The sequence below is a fragment of the Somniosus microcephalus genome, chromosome 3 (assembly GCF_052327205.1).
Source record: "Somniosus microcephalus isolate GS21.2 chromosome 3, FLI_Smic_1.0, whole genome shotgun sequence".
Taxonomy (NCBI): domain Eukaryota; kingdom Metazoa; phylum Chordata; class Chondrichthyes; order Squaliformes; family Somniosidae; genus Somniosus; species Somniosus microcephalus.
Window position 1 is genome coordinate 108,243,565 of NC_140989.1, and position 22,564 is coordinate 108,266,128.

At 45.4% G+C, this 22,564-nt stretch overlaps 1 protein-coding gene across 1 annotated transcript in view; it reads right to left on the minus strand.

Moving 5' to 3' along the window:
• LOC147121253 (uncharacterized) overlaps positions 1–22,564 on the minus strand; it is a 208,917-nt gene that overhangs the window by 93,442 nt on the left and 92,911 nt on the right. Inside the window, exons 5-7 of the mRNA XM_085981466.1 lie at positions 6,145–6,243; positions 4,852–4,990; positions 1,595–1,689 (exon numbers count right to left, since the gene is read on the minus strand). Coding sequence (XP_085837592.1) covers positions 1,595–1,689; positions 4,852–4,990; positions 6,145–6,243 — 333 coding nt within the window. The remainder of the gene's footprint in view (positions 1–1,594; positions 1,690–4,851; positions 4,991–6,144; positions 6,244–22,564) is intronic.

A 22,564-nucleotide genomic window follows, 5' to 3' on the forward strand; every position in this document is an offset into this window, starting at 1 on the left:
CCCTGCAAATTAAACCTTTAACTGCCTTCAGCAATCACTTGACAAATTGGGCTAAGAAATATTGCCACGTCTAGCGGATTGGAAGACTGATGTTCAAGTCGCACTGCTGTGTGAAGGGCCCAACCCTCCCCAACTCATCATCCAGGGCACAGCTGTTAGTCTGTACACAAGAAAACCAGGGCTGAGGTAAACCTGGAGTCATCCTTGACTTCCATCATTCATTCCTCCTCCTACATCTCTTTCTAAACAAGCTTCCCTTCCCCCATCACATCAATGTGGAAAAAAACTGCTGCAAGAATATAAACAAAATCTCTCAAATGGTTATAAAAATTGTAGCTCATAAAACTGGAAAATATGTTTCTGCTGACTTATTAAAAACAGCATTTGAAAAACAAGAAGCATTGGTCAGTTCAGAAGTACCTCAGCCTGGATAATATATTGCAATTCACTGTGATATCACATCCTCAAAATATGCCTATTACTTTTTGTGGAACAAATTCATATTCTTCACACAGAAAAGAATATGTCTACAGTGCCCTCAAATTAAATCCAAGTGAGTTTTTAAAACATTTTTTCATGAATTCATCGGGGTTCATATTGACAGTGTTATACTGGTATGTCTCAATACTGTTTTTGCATATGAAAAAGTATTTGTAAAAGGTCTATAAGGTAGTAAAAGTCAACCTAAGTAGAGCACGCACCAGAGAGGATTAAAAGAGGCAACTACTGTATTTCACTAAATTCTATATTTTTTCTTTACATTTCTGTGGAAATGAAATACGTTTCTGAAATAAGTGGCTGTAATTGCAATGAATATTTGTGGATTTCAAAGGATATATTCCCCCTGACTGACATCAATGTTTTCAATAAACTATCAATGCAGGGCTCCTACAGAAAAAATGGAGCCTGGCTTCCCCGATGGCTCAGTGAGTTTTAACTAGCAAGTAGTTGAGCCACGCAGGCCAGGTAGGTCCAAGGCTCTCTATAATTGGCATCAAATCCCCTGGGCTTGGAAAAGGGGAGAAAAAAAAATCAAATCAATCGGCTTCCCACTCTGCTATCGAGCGGGGAATAAAAAGTCAATCAGGCTACCCACTGCTTATCACTATTCAGCAAGAAAAATTAGCCAGGGTTCCCACTCCTGATTGCTAGTCAGCAACTCATGCCTGTGACCCTTGCTGAAAATGCGCATGTGTGGAGATTGAAAGAGAAGCAGAATCAGCTGGGATTCCACCTCTCAACAAATATCCTGCTGATACTGAGCGTCAAGGCTCACATGTAAATAATTACCACTTGGGTACCTCTAGAACTGCACCCCAGCAAAGACAGAAGAGGAGGAGAAGATTAGCCAAAAAAGTTGGCAGGGACAATAAAAACTGAGCTTTTGGGGCACATCAAACACTATAAACCACTTATATTGCCGATTCAAGACAATTAATAAAAAAGAACATTTATAACATTGGTAGGTTATAATATGAACATTAACAGGTGAAGCAATCGTATATCAATTTAATTTCAGTGAATGGAAAGCAATGTAAATAATTAATTACATGTCGTAGTAATTGTCTCGATTATATGGAGGTAAATTACTTACAGTTGTGAGATGGTTGTTTTTCATCCTGGCTACACGTGGGTTTTTTGCTTGATCTTGCACAAGTCTAGTGTTGAAGTGAGGTAATGGCCTATTCACTGTCAGCAAAAGAACATAATTACAACAACAACTTGCATTTATATAGCACCTTTAACATAGTAAAGCGACCCAAGGTGCTTCACAGGAATGTTTTCAAGCAAAATTTGACACTGAGCCACGTAAGGGGATATTAGGATATAGGTGACATGAGATAGGTTGTAAGGAGCGTCTTAAAAGAGAAGAGAGAGCTAGAGACGTGGAAAGGTTTAGAGAGGGAATTCCAGAGCTTAGGACCAGCCGAAGGCGCAGCCGTCAAAGATGGACCAATGAAAATTGGGGATGCACAAGAGGTCTTGCAGTTTTGGAGGATGCTAGAGATAGGGAGGGGCAATTTGTAAACACAAAAGAAAGACTTGCATTTATATGGCACCTTTCATGACCTCCGGACATCCCAAAGTGCTTTACAACCAATGAAGTACTTTTGAAGTGTAGTCACTGTTGCAACGCAGGAAATGCGGCAGCCAATTGCACACAGCAAGCTCCCACAAACAGCAATGTGATAATGACCAGATAATCTGGTTTTTTTTAGTGATGTTGATTGAGGGACAAATATTGGCCAGGACACCGGGGGAAACTTCCCCTGCCCTTCTTCGAAATAGTGCCATAGGAATTTTTACATCCACCTGAGAGAGCAGATGGGGCCTAGATTTTTTGTGCTCAAGACACTGCAATGGGACTTGAACCCACATCCTTCTGACTCAGAGGCAAGAGTACTACCAATTGAGCCACGGCTGACGAGGATGAAAATTTTGAAATCGTGGTGTTGCCGGACTGGGTGACAATGTAGGTCAGTGAGCAGAGGAGTGAACGAGACTTGGTGTGAGTTAGGATACAGGCAGCAGAGTGTTGGATGAGCTCAAGGTTACGGAGGATGCAAGGTGGGAGGCTGACCAGGAGAGCATTGGAACAGTTGAGGCTAGAGGTAACAATGGCATGGATGAGGGTTTCAGCAACAAATGAGCTGAGGCAAGGGCGGAGTCGGGTGGTGTTAGAGGTGGAAGTAGGCGGTCTTGGTGATAGAGGGGATATGGGGCCAGAAGCTCAGCTCCGGGTCAAATAGGACGCCAAGGTCTGGCTCAGCCTCAGATAGTGGCTTCGGTCTTCACAATATTTAGTTGGAGGAAATTTCTGCTCATCCAATACTGGATGGTGGACAAGCAGTGTGACAAATCAGAGGCAGTGGAGGGGTTGAGACAGGTGGTGGTGAGGTAGAGCTGGGTGCCGTCGGTGTACATGTGGAACCTGACGCTGTGTTTTCGGATGATGTCGTTGATGGACAGCATGTAGATGAGAAATAGGAGGGGGCCACGGATAATTTCTTAAGAGACTCCAGAGGTAATGGTGCAGGAGCGGGAAGATTCTCTGACTACGACTTGATAGATAGGAATGGAACCGGGTGCGTGCAGTCCCACCCAGCTGGACGAAGGAGAAGCGTTGGAGAATGGTGTCGTCAACTGTAGTTAAAAGCTACAGACAGGGCGAGAAGGGATAGGTTACCAAGGTCACAGTCACATAGGATGTCATTGTGACTTTGAGAAGGGCCACTACAGTCCTGTGACAGGGGAGGAAACTGGATTGGAGGGGTTCAAACATGGAGTTGCGAGAAAGATGGCCACAGATTTGGGAGGCGACAATACGTTCTGGGACTTTGGAGAGGAAGTTGAGGTTGGAGATAGGGTGGTCGTTTGTAAGGACAGATGTGTCAAGGGTGGGTTTTTTAAGGAGGGGTGTGATGATGGAAGATTTGAAGGGGAGGGGGTGCAGTACCTGAGGAGAGAGAACCATTAACAATATCAGCTAACATGGGAGCCATTTGTACAATAGTTTAAAATGAGTGAAAGCAAATCGGCAGCCAATTTTACATCTCTCCCGATTGATTTTAATGGAAGTAAAAATCAGGAGAGATGTAAAGCGGACTGCCGATTCTCTATCACCCATTTTACACTGTTGCGCAAAGTCAAGGTTACCCCATTGAGTGCTCTCGGATACTCTGCCAAAGTAGCAGCGTTGAGGCCAGATGTATTTTAGGCCCACCAAATTTGAACCAGTGACATAGCTAGGAATAGCGCTGATTGTTCTGACCCCTGCACTTAAACTGACCGTTCCATGCCCTGACCTGAAGACAGAAAGAGAATAGCAGCATGGTAGCACTGGAGAGTAAAGCGGGCACTTCCAACGCATCTGCAGCAGATGAGTCAGGCCAAGTTTAGGAACAAAATGCAGGCAGGAGCAGCTTGAAAGAGGGGGAGACTGGCTGGAGAGTCAAGGAAAGCAGGACCAGGCCAGCACGCTCAAAATTACTTTATTATATTAAATTCAATACAATTTTATCCCAGAAACCTGGGTGGGACCATGTCAACACTTAGATATATTGAGGTGTTTGATATCTGGAAGTTTGATGCGTCAAAGCTCCATAGCGTGGTTGAAGCAGCCATGCTGCTTATTACATTGCACAGCAGGAGCTTGAGGTGAAGGTAATCCAGGAGCTTGGTGGCATGGGAGGCACATCATTTGCAGAACAAACTACCACAGGGCATAGTTCAACTTGGACATCACAGAGGAGCAGTGCATGAGGTGCTCAGGCTCAGCATGGAGCCTGTGAGAGATGGAACGCCTGGTCACCATAAATGCTGCATTACCAAGATCAATTTTTATGCTACAGGGGTATCACAGGAGCCAGTCAATATGCTGTTTACTGTTACATTAAAATTATAAATGAAGCTCTGTATCTCTATGCACCTGCCAACATAAACCAGCAGTGACAGTAGCTGGTAATGTGGTTTACTTGGATCTTGTGCATCCAGTATAGCTCTTAGGCCAGTTAAAAAACTCTCAGCCCCAGATATTTATTGTAGAGTTACTCAACGATGCACCCCCTCAAGCAACTCCATCCCTAGAAGTAAGGGCCATGTGACTAGAGGGTAAGAAAGGAAGGATGGAGGGATGGATGGATGGATATGGGGCTTGAATCCACATCCTTCTGGCTTAGCAGCAAGGTTGATACCTGACAATAACATTTATGTTCTATAAAAATGTTAACTAAATTAATGATGTATCTATATTTTCTATATAGAATGAGGGAACTCTGAACAAAATGTAGCCCCCGCTAGACTTTTAGACCCTTTTAAGTGATTTAAACGGGTACGGTAATATAACTAAACTTTTTAACTTTACATCCTGGAGTTTTGTTTCAAACTGCGAAGCATGGGTATTTTGTTTTAGCAGGCGCCAGAAATCTTCATAATCTCCTCGGCTTTTCAGAATCCCATTCTTGGCCAGTTGGTCCTGCAGTTCTACAATCTGAACAAAGGGAGTTTGAAGAGCAGGTTTTAGCACAAAGTAACACCAGTTCCAGGTATAAATCTCACTGATTTCTAGTGAAACGCTTTGACCCATTCTCACAAACTCATTGAAAATATAAATGCTCACTTTTTAAAAATATATTTGAAAACCACATACTATATTCATTCTTGCACGTGCAGCTTTGTAGTAAAGATTATAACACTAACCCATATAATTCCCAAAATACTACAGTGGCCCAGCAAGCTTATCCAGAAAGTGTTTGAAGCAAACAGACAAGCATGGTGCCAGGTTTGATTCCTGGTCTATGCTGAGGATTATTCAGAACTCTGATTGGCTGTGGGTATCCCAGCTGCACCTGATGGTATCCTCACCCTATCTTTTCACAGGTGCATGTTGCAGCAATCTGGAGTGGTCTGAGATTAGCTAATCAAGCATGGGCCTGGGATTGAGCCTGGGGTCTCCTGGTCTTTATGGTTTAGTACCACCCATGCATTACATATAACCACTGAACAATCGGGGAGCTGGACATACAGATTTGGTGTAACAATAAAAACTTAAGGACAAATATATAATCTTACTTAATATGGAGTTTGGATCTAAAACTGACGGTTAGGCTTTATTCTACAGTAAAACTGAGCTCTCCTGATACTTGCATGGCATTTAATACTTGAGAAATGTCAAGGCCAGGGTCAGCCACTTGTATAACAAGTACATTTAGATGTTATTCATTGTACCTCTGCATTTATAACACCAGCGCTAACAGGTTACCCCTTTCCCTTCACATATTGGCAGAGGCCAGGGTTATTTACATTTATTTAAGTGTTATCCGTTTATGTCTTTGTATATGTCTGCTAAGGTTAGTGGAAAAATAGCCTGAGTGGGGAGGGGGAACAAGATGATTTGGACATTTCTGAATTGCGCAAGAAATAAATGATGCTTTATCGTTTCTCCTGGAATTGTTTGCCAATTTTTGAAATTATTTAAAGAAGAATTAATTTAACAGAAAAATTGGTTTGGATGGTAAAGATGCTAAAACTGTCTTTTGTGACTCTGCTACCAACTTAGCATATGGAATTTGAATAACAATTGACTGAATGGATTCAAGGTTTTTTTGATAAGGGGTTACAAAACAAAAGATTCATGATTCATACCATGTAATAATGTGACTTTGGAATAGACTGGAGATATTTGATATTATGACAGAGCTGGGAATATTCTGACTGCTGACCAAATAACCGTCTTGTGGTATTCTAAAAAAAAGACAGATAGAAGAACTTGTCAGTAGTTCTAGTAGCTTAGATACAAAGCACCGAGCAAATGACATGTAAACACTCAGCCACAGGAAGCCATTAACAACACTGGCCACCAATTAGGACCCAGCAGGTAACCTTAACACTGCCTGCTGATGCTGCTCCACCTCTCCTTCTTTGACATAACTCACCGTTTTAACTGAGGAAACAACAGGCTGTTTCATTTATCCAGCAATTTGTACCAAAAGATCCCTGCTGTCAAGCCTATAAAACCGTTTGTAGTCCTTCTCTGCCTTCTTTTCATTGTGTGCCATAATAAGCAGCAATTACTGGCTGCAAAACAACTCTGCTTCTTACAAGAAAAAGGGAAATGAAGATTCAGTAATGTTCTCAGACTTCTCTGAAGTTATTTATGCAAAGTGCATGTCCCCCCTTTTCTTTGGAAAACAAAAACATTGTTTATTTTCTGTCCAACTTCACTCCTTTACTTGATTTTAGAACATTTTAGAACTATCGATGAAGGTGCACAATTGTGGTTTGATGCCTAATTCATCAGATGCAATTCTAATATATTTAACACCTGGTTTTAAACCTTCATTTTTACATTGAGATTTTATAATAGTGTATCTGCATTTACATAGTGCTCATCATTTCAAATCATTCAAAAAAGAATGGATTCCGTTTGGACTGCAGGGATTGCTGCTGCATAGGCCGAATTTTACACATTGACTAGTAACCGTGTAATGATTCTCAGAAAACAGTTCCCAAATCACTAAATATTTCAGATTTAACATTTAGTTGTTAAATTGTCTCTAATTTTAAATGGCAACAATTTGATGGAACAAGACCTTTATATATTATTAAAATCCTCTAATCAATTTGAATAACATGGTGACTCTTGACAAAAGACTGGTGGTCAGATACATTTTCAAGAAAGAGTGTTCCTTTTTTCATTACGCAGACTGCCTCATCCATTAAACAAAGCAATGCCAGCATAAAGTTTGTTAAAACTGTTACAGTTGTGCCTTTGATTCTGGAGTTGTGTATTGCACCTCAGACGTAGTCTGCGTTCTATGCGCATTTAGGCATGACAGGATGCTCCGTAGTGTCAAAGGACTGCATTACAATAAAGATAGGGCTATATGCTGCCCTCCAGTGTCAACAAAATGGTAGTGACTAACAGAAAAAATGTTGGGCTTCTTCATCTAACACTGGAGCTGATTAGCATTAACACCAGGTTCAAAGTGGGCTGCTAATCCTATCATTTGCAATGGCACAGGATTTCCACAGCACATAACTGTGTAAGGAACAGTAAGATATTGCTCTGTCACCGAACCGCTACCAGTAGAATTTAATTCACTAGCTTCAGGTCACACTTGTAGCAAGTTGAGTTGATTAAATCAAAAAAAAATCAACTTTTTTTGTTTATCATTTTATTTTCTTCCACATGTTTTTCTCCTTGCGCCATGTGCCATTCCCCCACGGAAAGGGTGGGCAAGGTGAGTTTCTCCCTGGCCTTTGCCAATGCTGCTCTTGCTTGGGATCTCAGTATGGGGAACCTGTAGGTGCAAACCTATATCCCATCACTCTGTGATACAAGCTAGCAGCCACAAGGAACTTGCCATTCTCTCTCTCTAATGCCCCCTTCAGCTTACAAAGTTGCTTCCACAGCAAAAATGTCATCAGAGACAGCTCAATAGTGTTAAAAAAAATCTGGTGCCATTGGTAGCACTGAAACCCTCCTTTGGGGGCAGTTACAATGGACACTTCAGTGATAAAGTTCTGCTGGTGCCAACATTTTTCACTGACGGCATTTGCATCAGGTATGCCAGTTTGATTATGACTTAGACAGGCTTAGATACTGGGGACTGGGAATGTGACCTGGGATTGGGAGAGAACAAGGATCTCAGGCTGGGAGAAAAATGGGAATGGAAGGTTTGAAGACCGGCCTGGAAAGGAGCTGGAGATCCAGACTGGGATGTTGGTGGGGGGGCGGGGCGGGGAAGGGACAGGAGGTGGGGGGAGGGTGCTGAGTCTAGAATGGAGAGGGAGGAGTGCAATGGCCTAGGAGCGTATGGGGGCCTTGTGACTGAGGGAACTGAGGCTTGGGTGAAACGGGTAGGTTAGGGGACAGGGTCTGGAGTTGTCATTTGTGTTAGGGAGGGAGGCATCCAGTGCAGTACTGAGGGTGTGCTATGTTACCAGAAGTGCTGTCTTTTGGATGAGATGTTAAACTGAGGCCCAATCTGTTGAGGTGAAAGATCCAATAGCACATTTTGAAAGAAGAACAGGAAGTTTCCTGGTGTCCTGACCAACATTCATTACTCAACTAGCACCATAAAAAACAGATTAATTGGTCAGTTACTCATTACAATCTATGGGACGCCGAACAGTCTGTGACAGAGACTGTAGGTCCCGCATTGAACTAATCAGTCACCTGCGAACTCATTTTTAATGTGGAAGCAAGTCATCCTTGGTTCCGAGGGACTGCCTAAGAAGAAGACAATCTATGGGACTTTGCTGTGGTATTTCACAATACACAAGATCCTTGACCCCCAATATATTTAATTAAAAATTCTTGTCCTCATCTATAAATCCCTTCATTGCCTACCTCTGCAACCTTCGCTTGCCTAATGTCTCCATCCATGCACACTGGTCCTGACTCAGGTTTTCTGTGCATTCCCCCCCACCCTCTGGTCCAACCCATCAATGGCACAGCCTTTAGCTTTCTTAGCCCTGCTCTGTGAAACTACCTGCCTGAACCCCTCCAGCTCTCTATTCTCTCGGACTTTAAAAGCCTGCTGAAAACTTACCTTTTTGACCAGGCCTTCAGTACCCTCTCAGCTGTCCCCTCAGCAACCGTTCCTGTCTTCCCCTGTGAAGAGCCTTGGGAAATGTTTCTGTGATAAAGGCACTATATAAATACAACTACAACCTGTATTTATATAGCACCTTTAACGTAGTAAAACATCCCAAGGCGCTTCACAGGAGTATTACAAGACAAAAAATTTGACACAGAGTCACATAAGGAGAAATTAGGGCAGGTGACCAAAAGCTTGGTCAAAGAGGTAGGTTTTAAGGAGCGTCTTAAAGGAGGAAAGCGTGGTAGAGAGGTTTAGGCAGGGAATTCCAGAGGTTAGGGCCTAGGCAACAGGAGGCACGGCCACCAATGGTTGAGTGATTATAATCAGGGATCCTCAAGAGGGCAGAATTAGAGGAGCGCAGACATCTCGGGGGGGGGGGGGGGGTTGTGAGGCTGGAGGAGATTCTTCTTCTTCTCTTAGGCAGTCCCTCGGAACCGAGGATGACTTGCTTCCACATTAAAAATGAGCTCGCAAGTGACTGATGAGTCCAATGCGGGACCTACAGTCTCTGTCACAGGTGGGGCAGACGGTGGTTGAAGGGGCGGGTGGGTGGGGTGCTTAGGTTGACGTGCGCCCCTTGCACTGCCTGCGCTTGGCTTCCGCTTGCTCCCGGCGAAGAGACTCGAGGTGTTTGGCGCCTTCCCGGATGCTTCTCCTCCACTTTGTGCGGTCTTGGGCCAGGGATTCCCAGGTGTCGGTGGGGATGTTGCATTTTTTCTAGGAGGCTTTGAGGGGGTCCTTGAAGCATTTCCTCTGCCCATCTGGGGCTCTCTTGCCATGCCATGGCTCCGAGTAGAGCGCTTGTTTTGGGAGTCTCGTATCGGGCATGCAGACAATGTGACCCGTCCATCGGAGCTGATTGAGCGTGGTCAAAGCTTCGATGCTGGGGATGTTGGCCTGAGCAAGAACATTGACGTTGGTGCGCCTATCCTGCCAATGGATTTGCAGGATCTTGCGGAGGCAGCGTTGGTGGTACCTCACCAGTGCTTTGAGGTGCCTGCTGTACATGGTCCATGTCTCTGAGGCATACAGCAGGGCGGGTATCACTGCTGCTCTGTAGACCATGAGCTTAGTGCTGGGTTTGAGGTCCTGGTCTTCAAACACTCTCTTCCTCAGGCGACCGAAGGCTGCACTGGCACAGTGAAGGCGGTGTTGGCCTTCGTCATCGACGTCTGCCCTTGTTGACAGTAGGCTCCCGAGGTATGGAAAGTGGTCCACGTTGTCCAAGGCCTTGTCGTGGATTTTGATAATCGGGGGGCAGTACTGTGTGGCAGGTGCAGGTTGGTAGAGGACCTTTGTCTTACGGATGTTTAGTGTAAGGCCCATGCTCTCGTACGTTTCGGTGAAGGTGTTGACGATGTTTTGGAGTTCGACCTCCGAGTGAGCGCAGATGCAAGCGTTGTCTATATACTGTAATTCGACGATAGGGAGGGGCGAGGGATTTGATAACAAGGATGAGAATTTTGAAATCGAGGCGTTGCTTAACCGGGAGCCAATGTAGGTCATCGAGCACAGGGGTGATGGGTGAACGGGACCTGGTGCAAGTTAGGAGAGGGCAGCCAAGTTTTGAATGACCTCAAGTTTACGTAGAATACAATGTGGGAAGCCAGCCAGGAGTGCATTGGAATAGTCAAGTCTAGAGGTAACAAAGGCATGGTTGAGGGTTTCAGCAGCGGATGAGCTGAGGCAAGGGCGGAGATGGGCGATATTACGGAGGTGGAAATAGGCGGTCTTAGTTATACCGCGGATATGTTGTCAGAAACTCATTTCAGGGTCAAATATGACACCAAATTTGTGAACAGTCTAGTTCAACCTCAGACAAATGTTAGGGAGAGGGATGGAGTCAGTGGCTAGGGAATGGAGTTTATGGCACGGACCGAAAACAATGGCTTTGGTCTTCCCAATATTTATATGGAGAAAATTTCTGCTCATCCAATACTGGATGTCGGACAAGCAGTCTGACAATTTAGAGACCATGGCGGGGTCGAGAGAAATGGTGGTGAGGTAGAGCTGGGTGTCGTCAGCGTACATGTGGAAACTGACGCTGTATTTTTGGATGATGTCGCCAAGGGGCAGCATGTAAATGAGAAATAGGAGGGAGGCCAAGGATAGATCCTTGGGGGACACCAGAGGTATCGATGCAGGGGCGGAAACCTGATTCAAACATGGAGTTGCAGCAAAGATTTGGCACAGCTTTGGGAGGCGACAACACGTTCGAGGGCTTTCAAACACGTTCAAAATACAGGTTACTATTGTTGCAAGAATCATGTTGTTAGTTATGGTGTGTGAAAGTGCTTAATAAAATGGAGGAGATGCCACTTTTCTAACAAGATTACTAGTACCTTTTTCTTCATTCACTATATTTTCTAATTTGTTGTTCCTATAATTAAAACTGAAGTTAACAATTACATCGTTACCTTCATGACTAACTCCCTCTGCTGGATTTATACACAATTACATCATATAATCTAAAATATTGCAGCTGTGGGCCACGACAGTTGGTTTCAGTGGAGATGAAATTGGTGAAGGCAAGTAACGCAAAACGGGCCGATAGCGAATTTTTCGCATTGACTTCAATTTTCTATTGGGCGCAGTGTAAAATGAGCTACTGATTTGCTATCAGCTTGTTTTATACTACTGACGATGGCCAATTTCATCCACAATATCTCCAGGTTAAGGAGATTAAGATTGGACAGTGTACTGTAGGTCAGACTGGCATGGTGATGGATATGGAAACCTTTGACTATAATAATTTCAAGGACAATATCACAGATTATTCCAGGTACACTGTAACTACATAAAAAATACACTGCATGTTTAGAAATTTCTGTGCTATAAGCCCTGGCTTGGTGGTTCTATCATGAGAGAAACAGCTCACTGACTAATTGTGGCCTATATCTCTGAAAATGAGGTGGGATCAGGAATACTGGCAGGAAAGGTTATATTAAAGAATCCACTTTATGTTCAGGGCTCCATTTTGTAGTTAAGAGTTTTTGCAGAATCTGTTGGAATAGGCAATATCTGGAGATTGCCAGATCTGCAAAGCTGGTACCGACTGTCATCATATAAGATGGCCTCGTGGATGTCTTGTTTTGCACACTTTGTACAAAAATAATAAATTGCAGGACAACGGAGTATTACAGTTTAACTCTTTTATGAAGCATCCGGTCTGTGATCTCAATCATACAGCACAGTGGGGACCAGATGGAGTTAGGACCCCCTGGGTCTTCCAAAACAATAGTAGTCCTTACAGATGCCTGCAGGCCAATGACAACTCAGCATGTGATCACATGTGAATATAATGGGTATTCCTTACAGATGCCTGCGGGCCAATGATAATTCAATATGCAAATATTACATCCCCTTTCTTTTAAAAGAAAAATGTTATGCATGACTTTTAAACCTTTCTTCTACATAATGTTCTCGGTAGCATAAACATATAAGTAAACTCTGCATTTAACTAGCGCTGAAAACATCTCAATGTTTCAATAACGATGTACAGTTTTTTTTAAGGCAGCGATCCGATCCGCCTACACCCTTTGACAGTTCACAAGTCAAGGATAACTCTAGGCTTGACCTCTCGTCCCGACCTTGTGTGGTATGGAACTGAGCATGCTCCTGAATCGGTCAACAAATCAGGTTCAGGTTTAGGTTCAGGTAAGTATGATGTGTTTTGTGTATTGCTCTGTTCATCACACTCTGTTGAACTGATCCTCTCGTCGGAATGATGGTGTTGTTCCTTGGTGTTCAGGAGGTGCCTGCGATTGCGGCGGTACACCTGTCCTTCTGGGGTACGGACGTGATACGACCGCTCAGTGTCAGCTGGCTGGATGACGACTGCTGGCTTCCAGTAGTCATGCTCCTGGATTCTGACGGATTCTCCATTGTGCAGCGGCGGCAGTAGTCTAGCTGACCTGTCATAGTATCTCTTTTGGTGTTGCTGTCTCTGTACACGTTTTGCATGCACTTGCTTGCAGCTGACGACCTCTGGCTGCAGCTGCTGGTTGGTGCTTGGAAGGATTGAGCGAAGTCTGCGGCTCATCAACAGCTGTGCTGGTGACTTGAAGTTGTCAACCGGAGTGTAGCGGTACTCAAGGAGACTGATGTAGGGGTCTCTTTTGTCCGCTTTGGCTTTGTCCATGAGTGTTTTTGCAATCTGGACAGTTTTTTCAGCAAGGCCATTACTTTGAGGGTAATGTGGGCTTGATGTGACATGTGTGAAATCCCATGCCTTGGCAAATGACTCAAACTCTTTCGATTTGTATTGGGGGCTATTGTCTGAGACTAAAGTCTCTACCATGCCATGCCTGGCAAAGGCTGCCTTTAGCTTGTAGATCACAGCTGCAGATGTGGTGCTGTGAATCTTGTCCAGTTCAAAAAATCTGCTGTAGTAATCAACAGTCACTATGTAGTCCTCGTTGTTCCATGTGAACAGATCCGTTGCCACGACCTGCCAGGGCCTGTCTGGGATACGGTGAGGTATCATGGGCTCTTTGACATTTGATGGGCGACGTTCTAGACAAATGGAACATTTTCTGACAATGTCCTCAATGTGTTTGCACATTCCAGGCCAAAACATAATGTCACGTGCTCTTTGTTTGCATTTTTCCATGCCCATATGCCCAGCATGAATTTTTGTCAACAACTCTTCTCTGAGACTGGTAGGAATGATGATTTTCTCCCCTTTGAAGACAATTCTGTTGATTTGTGACAGTTCGTCTCTGTGGTTCCAGAATTCAGATATGCTCTGAGGGCATTTCCTCCTTTCCTCAGGCCATCCTTCATGTATGACTTTGCTCAGCAGTGTGAGTTGTGCATCTTTCTCTGTTGCTGCTCGGATCTCCTTCAGTTTTGAGTCACTCACAGGTAAGCTGTTGTACACCATGTGCACCTGCACATCCATGCCTTCACTGAGGCTGCTGTCCTGGTAGCTAAGAGACTTTCTGGAGAGCGTGTCTGCGACAGGAATGTCTTTGCCTGGATGGTGAATGATTGTGAAGTCGTACTTCTGTAGCTGAAGGATCATTCTCTGTAGCCCTGGTGGGGCTGCGGCTAGTGGTTTCCTCATGATTGACTCGAGGGGCTTTTGGTCGGATTCCACAATGACTTGTCGGCCATAGACGCACTGGTGGAAACGCTTACATCCAAACAGGATTGCATATAGCTCTTTCTCGATTTGAGCATAGTTGATTTCACTGTCTGTGAGAGATCTGGAAGCGTAGCCGATGGGCTTTCCTTCTTGCAGTAATACTGCGCCTAGTCCGTACTTTGACCCGTCCATTTGTAGTCTGAGCTCTTTGTTGGGGTCGAAGTAGGCAAGAACTGGTCCTGGTTCTCTGGTGATTAGGTCTTTCATTTTCTGAAATGCTGTGTCATGTTGTTTGTCCCACAGGAACTCATTGGATTGTTTGAGCAACTGATGCATGGGTGCGTTGATTTCGGAGAGGCTCGGGGCAAACTTGGCTAAGTAGTTAACCATGCCTAGTACTGTCTCTAGCTCTGCGCGGTTCTTCGGCGGCTCCATCTTCTTGATGGCGGCGATTTTCTCTGGATCTGGCTTAATGCCATCAGTTGAGAGGCGATGCCCGAAATAACTGATCTCGGTGGATCTGATTATGCTTTTCTTGGGGTTGAGCCGGATACCTTTCTCCCGTGATCTTTGTAGCATCGCACGGAGGTTCCTGTCATGTTCCTCTCTATTCCTGCCATAGATGAGGATGTCGTCTACGATTGCGACTACTCCGTCGAGGCCTTCATAGGTTTCGTCGATCTTCTGCTGGAATTCATCCTGAGCTGAGATAAGACCAAATGGTAAACGCAGAAATCGGTAGCGTCCAAATGGTGTGTTGAACGTTGTTAGCTTAGATGACTCTTCCGTGAGCTTGATAGTCCAGTATCCTGATTGTGCGTCCATTACACAGAAGTAACGTGCTCCCACTAGCTTGGGTGTGATGTCATCTAGCGTTGGTAGAGGGTAGTGAGGGCGTTTGATAGCCTTGTTCAAATCTCTGGGGTCGAAACAGACTCTGAGCTTGCCTGTACGTGGTTTCTCAACCACTACTAATGCGTTAACCCACTCTGTCGGTTCTGTTTCCCGGGCGATGATTTCTGTATGCTCCATGCTCTGCAGCTCCTCCTTCAGGTGACTATGTAGAGTAAGGGGTATCCTTCTCGGTGGGCAAACCACAGGGGTTGCTGCTGGGTCAAGGTGAATAGTGCATTCACCTGGGAATAGTCCGATACCTTTGAAAACGTCAGCAAACTCCTCCATGACTGTCTGCTTCTCAACTGGTGCTGTCAATGATAGCACTAGCTTGACGAGGTCCATGTCTAAACATGCCTTTAGACCTAGCACTGGAGGTGCTTGAGTGTCAACAATGTAAAAGTCCAACATCATGTCGCTTTCTTTGTACTTGCATTTCATCACGCATGTGCCTTTTACAATGAGCTGCTCACCCCCATAGCCGGTCAGTCTGCATGAGATGGGCTGTAGCTCACACTCATCCTTCAAGCTGTGATACTCACTCAGAGGAATTACATTAACCTGAGATCCAGTGTCTAGTTTAAACTTAAGCTCTTTGTCCTGTTTTCCTATCTCAATATCGGCAAAGGCTTGCTCAGTCTCTGAAATCTGTTTTTTCTTTGACACATAATCAATAAACAGTTCCTCTGCATTTGGCTCTCTGGCATTTGGCTGTCACTCACTGTGTGTACTGCTTTCCGAAAACAGTCCTGCAGACTTTAGCAAAGTGGTTCCGTTTACCACATTGTCTTCCTTTGGCAGGGCAGTACTCCTTTTCTCCATGCCAGTTGTTTCCACAATATCCACAGTTTTTGAAGCGTTTTATGTCTGTGTCGCCCATTTTTAGAACTCTCTCTGTTCTGAAACACACTCTCTGGGCGGTGTTCTTTGGTGTGTGTCTATTAACTGCGTGCACTGTCTGTTCACACGAGCTGCTCGTGGTGCCGGTTATGGTTTTCAACTGTGCTTGGGCTATCTCGTGCGATCTAGCTATGTCCATAGCTTTGTCCAGCGTTAGCCCGGACCCAACATTCAAAAGTTTCTCTCTCACTTTAGCTGAATGTATTCCAAACCCGATGCGGTCTCTGACCATCTCATCTTTATCGGCATATTCACAGTCTTTTACCAGTAGTTTTAACTCAGTCACGAACTGTTCAAATGACTCACTAGCTCCTTGTACTTTCTCCTGAAACTTGTACCTAGCGAATATCGTATCTGTCTTGGGCATCACATATGCTTCAAAACGGTCAAAATAACTTTTCAGTACCTTTGCTTCATTTGCGGTGAGAGACCATGTGTTAAAAATGTCTCTCCCTTTTTCTCCGATCCACAGGAGTAGGTAGCTGCATCTTTCTTCCTCCCCTTTGCTTTTCAGCGGACCCGAAAACATCAACTGCACGTGTTGCTTGAACTTGCACCATTCTCTATGTAAGTTCAAAGATTCCCAATTCATTCAAGGTAAGGGAGCTCCAACGATGTCTATTTCAAATCCCTGTTCTGACACCATGGCCTAGAAATTGGGTTGGGGCGCCAAAGTGGCGCAAAAGTCGGCTGAGCGTAGGATTTAGCGCAGCGATCGGAGTGATACCGATCGCCAGAAATTCAGTTTCAGTGCCCCTCGAGGGAGACGGGGCAAGGCTCGAGGCGCTCCACGTCCCTCTTAGGGTGCTGAAACTGATTATCGCAGCGCAACGTGCCGCAGCACCACATGCTGCGGCACGGCATGCTGCAGTACTGCAGGACTTCCTCCCACTGTTAAGGGGGAGGTGCCTGCAACAGCGCGATCCCCGATCACAAGTGCCGGCAAATGAGCCCGGCACCAAGGAGAAGTGCCGGGCTCTCGGGAAACAGCCGGCAATGCTGCGGGGGGGGGGGGGGTTAGGAGGCCGGGGACGGAGGTGCTGGCAGGCGGCCGCCGAAAAAGCGGCCGCCCCGCACCTCCACCTTAACTTGCGCCGCTGCCGGCACTGTAAGGCCCCGTGAACTGGGCAGCGAGCGGCGCAACTGCGGCGTTCGCTACCAAATATCGCGAACGGGGCACGAATGGGGCGCTGCGCACACCGATGACGTCATCGGTGGCGGCACAGCGCAAATGCCTAACGCCACCATTAGCGCCCCTACTGAATATCGCCGGAGACGCAGCCAGTGGCGCTACAGCCACTGACTGCCTCTTTAGGCGCTAACAGGTGGCGCTACTCACCCAATTTCTCCCCCCATGTCTTGTTTTGCACACTTTGTACAAAAATAATAAATTGCAGGACAACGGAGTATTACAGTTTAACTCTTTTATGAAGCATCCGGTCTGTGATCTCAATCATACAGCACAGTGGGGACCAGATGGAGTTAGGACCCCCTGGGTCTTCCAAAACAATAGTAGTCCTTACAGATGCCTGCAGGCCAATGACAACTCAGCATGTGATCACATGTGAATATAATAGGTATTCCTTACAGATGCCTGCGGGCCAATGATAATTCAATATGCAAATGTTACAGTGGAGTTCTAACCTTCTGATAGATACATCTATCTGTTTGAAATTATTTGTTTATCTTTTCTGTACATTTAAGGGCAGCTTTTGTTATGAGACCCACTCTCTGGAATGCTGAGCTGATGTAAATTGGTGTAAAACCAAGAGTGAAGATCATGGAGGAGGTGATATCATGGCCTTTTAGCCGAGCTTAAAAAGAGAGTCCATTGTAAGAAGTTAGGGAAGATCCGGAGGGCTAATCACCCTGCGACCAAACTCAGCAACTGCAACATGAGGTCTCCTGCAACCTTCGCATCATCGTGTGTTTTATCTGTGTGCATCATTCCCTCCAACAAATTCTGTAAATGAAGACTCTTCATTTAGAATCTTAATTCCTGGCACAGAAACAACAGCAGTGGTTCTGCCATGAGAGAGAGAAACAGCTCATTGAATGATTGGGACAGCTGTATGAAGATGAGGCAGGCTGGAATTGTTTTGTATCTGCTTAAAACAGCCCTCTTTGTAAGGGGACTGCAGGAACAGCCAGATTGTTCTTCCAGGGAGGGGGGCGATATGTGGAATCTCCACCTGGGCCAGCCAGTTTCTGCTGATGTATTCAGGTGAGGGGTGGTGTTGCAGATACACCCCCAAGTCACCAAAAGCTTACCGCCCCACGGATTTTCTGGGCCATCGTCTTCACTAAACAGTGTTTGAACATAGGAACAGGATAAGGCCATTCAGCCCTTCGAGCCTGTTCCACCATTCAATTACATTATGGTTGATCCGTTCTATCTTTTTTGTTAATTTTTTTTTCTTGTTTGCTAAATTCTTCAACATGATGAGGAGTGGATCCATGAGAATTGGTAAACATATTCACGCTCATATTCCTGTATACACATACCACCTGAATATTCATTGAATTCCCTTCTCAGTATGGTACACATGTCCATTCAGAAGAGGTAGAATGTTGGTATAAGGTACAGGCTATCCAAAGATATAAGGCTAGAAATTCCTGTTGGTTAACTGAAAGCTTTTGGGCATGTTCTACCTGCCCCTTAATTCCAGAATATTGCTGTATTTTGCTGGACAGCAAATTAAACAGATTCTGCCAATGTCTCTTGCACTAGCCTGGCAGAACCCATAAACCTACAAATTGAGAGCAGTGGTCGCCTTACAAAGACAGCAATTTCTAGGCTGTCGACTATCCCCTTCTAGGGAATAAGGACTCATTAGGATCAAGGTGGCTCAAAGATGACAGATCAGGGATACAAATGCTGAATCAAGTCAGCCCTAGGCAGAATGGACAGCTGAGCCAGAAAGGTCTGCAGTATCCCAAGGCACGGTTGACCTTCCAGCCTGGCTCATTATTAGAACCTGGAGGATCCCTGAGGGCTAAGATTCTTCCTACTTCTCTCCAAATAAATTACACCCAAAGTTCGAATGGATAGACTGGATATGTCCAGTTCTGGCTGGACAAGCAGCAGGAAGCTTTCTGTGCTGGTTGGCAATGTGATTTTAGTTGGTGAAACAGTATACATGTGCACACTTGAGGTCCCCTAGCCTTGGCTTTTGCCAATTTGGGCTCAATTTCTCTGGATTTAGGTAAATAAGGTGTGTCCCAATTCGGGGTGAGTATGCACTCCATATCAGGTAGACGGAAACGGAATTTCTCAGTAGTTTGGTTTGGAAACTCTTAAATATGATAGTTTGTTTCCACATATGTCAAACACCCAGCTAACTGAAAACAAAACCCAAATGCATACCACTTCCTACAAGCTTGTATACCAAAATGACCTTCCTTCCATCAAAAGTAGGGATGTTCGCTGATGATTGCATAGTGTTCAGTTCCATTCGCAACTCCTCAGATAATGAAGCAGTCCGTGCCTGCATGCAGCAAGACTTGGATAACATTCAGGCTTGGGCTGATAAGTGGCAAGTAACATTCGCACCACACAAGTGCCAGGCAATGACTATCTCCAACAAGAGAATGTCTAACCACCGCCCCTTGACAGTCAACAGCATTATCACCGCCGAATCCCCCAACATCAACATCCTGGGGGTCACCATTGACCAGAAACTTAACTGGACCAGCCACATAAATACTGTGGCTACAAGAGCAGGTCAGAGACAGGGTATTCTGCAGCGAGTGTCTCGCCTCCTGACTCCCCAAAGCCTTTCCACCATCTCCAAGGCACAAGTCAGGAGTGTGATGGAATACTCTCCACTTGCCTGGATGAGTGCAGCTCCAACAACACTCAAGAAGCTTGACACCATCCAGGACAAAGCAGCCCGCTTAATTAGCACCCCATCCACCACCTTAAACATTCACTCCCTCCACCACCGGCGCACCGTGGCTGCAGTGTGTACCATCTATAAGATGCACTGCAGCAACTCGCCAAGGCTTCTTCGGCAGCACTTCCCAAACCCGCGACCTCTACCACCTAGAAAGACAAGGGCAGCAGGCGCATGGGAACACCACCACCTCCAAGTTCCCCTCCAAGTCACACACCATCCTGACTTGGAAATATGTCACCATTCCTTCATCGTCGCTGGGTCAAAATCCTGGAACTCCCTCCCTAACAGCACTGTGGGAGCACCTTCACCACGCGGATTGCGGAGGTTCAAGAAGGCGGCTCACCACCATCTCAAGGGCAATTAGGGATGGGCAATAAATGCTGGCCTTGCCAGCGACGCCCACATCCCAAGAATTTTTATAAATGCCCCTTTAACTATATGCTATATAAGCTATATGGGGGTGACTTTCCCGGCTGTTTTCGGCATGTAGATGGTGCCCAATCAGGTTAAGTAAATTTTTGTGGCAGGAATAAGATGTTTTTGTCAGTTTTCTGCCATAAAATCGTTCTCCCCTAAGTTCCCTCACACTTTTTGATCGTGTTCTCAATTACACACATAATGAGGCCCAGTAGTGCTGCAGCTCTGTGCTTCCTACTTTTACAATCACAATGCTCTCAGGGTAACTTAGGCTGAGAATTATATGCCACAGCTGCCATCAAGAGCAGCTGAGACAGAGGGAAATGAGAGGTTTCTGAACCTGGAGAGGCTGCAGCTCGCGACTAATTTGTACAGTGCTTTATTTTTACCATTCTGCCTATATAAATCCTAACTGCTTCTCACTGCTTCTGACAGGGTCAGACTACTGGCAGATTTTCACTTCATCCATCTCCTTACCCACAGTGAGGGCTTTGCAGGAGCAGGTATGGCATTCCCTATGGGCATATGCCATTATCATGTTGGAGAAGGAGGAACAGCACTGGATGGAGCAAAGGAGGGTCAGGCAACATTTAAGGAGGATGCAGCCCCCAAAGAATATACAGGCAACACCGGTGATGTGAGGGCCTTATTGAGATGATGCATATAAGAGTGCGCTTCACAAAGAGGCATTGGGCAGCTCTGGCACCTATTGCATGACGATCTACAGCCACAATCATCTGTCCGCACTGCTCTCCCTGTGGCTGCAAAAGTGACCACTACACTCAGTGGCAGTTTTATTCCAGGCAGCCACAGGTGATCTCTGTAATTCAGCCAGGCTGCAGGATAGAGATTTTTTCTTCAGGTCACTGGTGCATTTTACAGGAGAACTGGGAATTTCATCAGCAGTCCTATTACACCAAGACAGCAGTGAGATAGGGCCATCCAGTTTTACAGGGTTGCCCAAGCTCCACCATTCAACTGACCATGTTGCTTTCCGAGCTCCAACAGAACACCCCCTCAACTACCTCAACAGGAAGGGCTTCCACTCCCTCAATGTACAGATTGTGTGTGACAACAGGCAGAGGATCCTACATGTCAACACCAGGTATACTGGAAGTTTTCACGATGCATTATTCTTCGAAATTCAGCCCTACCTCACCTCTTCAGGGAAGAAAATCCCGTTAGCAGATGGGTTCTGGGAGAAAAGCCTATCCCTGCTGCCATGGATAATAACCACACCAAGAGTGGCCTGAACAGCAGCAGAGGAGCACAACAACGAGGCACATGCTCCTACACTTGAAGAACCATCGGGGTCTTAAGGCAGACTTTCACTGCCTGAACAGGCCAGAAGCAGCCCTGCAGGATGGTCCAAATCATGTGTCACGTACAGTTGTAGCCTGCTGTTCCATGTACAACTTCACCATACAAAAGGGCTGGACTTTGACATTGTTAGCGAGGAGGTCCCCTCTAGGAGCCAGAACCTCATGGAGTTGAGCATCACAATGACCTGCACTCAGAACTCCTCAGTAAATGCTACAATGGACATTAGAGCATATCTCATCACTGAAGTCTTCTCTTCCTTTGACACCAGAGCCTGACTTGCTTCCCCCCACTTTCAAATAAGGGACATTCCCTCAATCCACCACCCATCCTACAACATGACAACACATTGATCCTCTTTGACCCTATATGACCATTCCAACAATCACCACCTGAGTGTTTAAGTGATCACCAAATAACTGCATAATTTCCCGTAAGAATCGGATGAGACGTTAAACCGAGGCCCCATCTGCTCTCTCAGGTGGATGTAAAAGATCCCATGGCACTATTTTGAAGAAGAGCAGGGGAGTTATCCCCAGTGTCTTGGCCAATATTTATCCTTCAATCAACATAACAAAAACAGATTACACTCCAAGAGTACTTCATTGGCTGTAAAATGCTTTGAGACGTCCGGTGGTTGTGAAAGGCGCTATATAAATGTAAGTCTTTTTTTCTAACCTCCATGAATAAAAAAGTGCAATGTCTATGCACACTCTATTTTATTACAATAAAGTCCAAAGTGAACACAAGCCAAGCTACTCTCTCCTAACACCATGCTTCCCCTGGGTGCCTTTCTTTCACTTATTCTGGTGCCTCTCTTAAATGGAATAAGGAGAAGACAATAGCGCTCAGAAAATGTGGTTGGATGCTTATGCTCCACAAAAGGATCACAGAACTGAGAAGGCCCTGCGCTCATGACAGCTTCCTCCTGGCAGGGA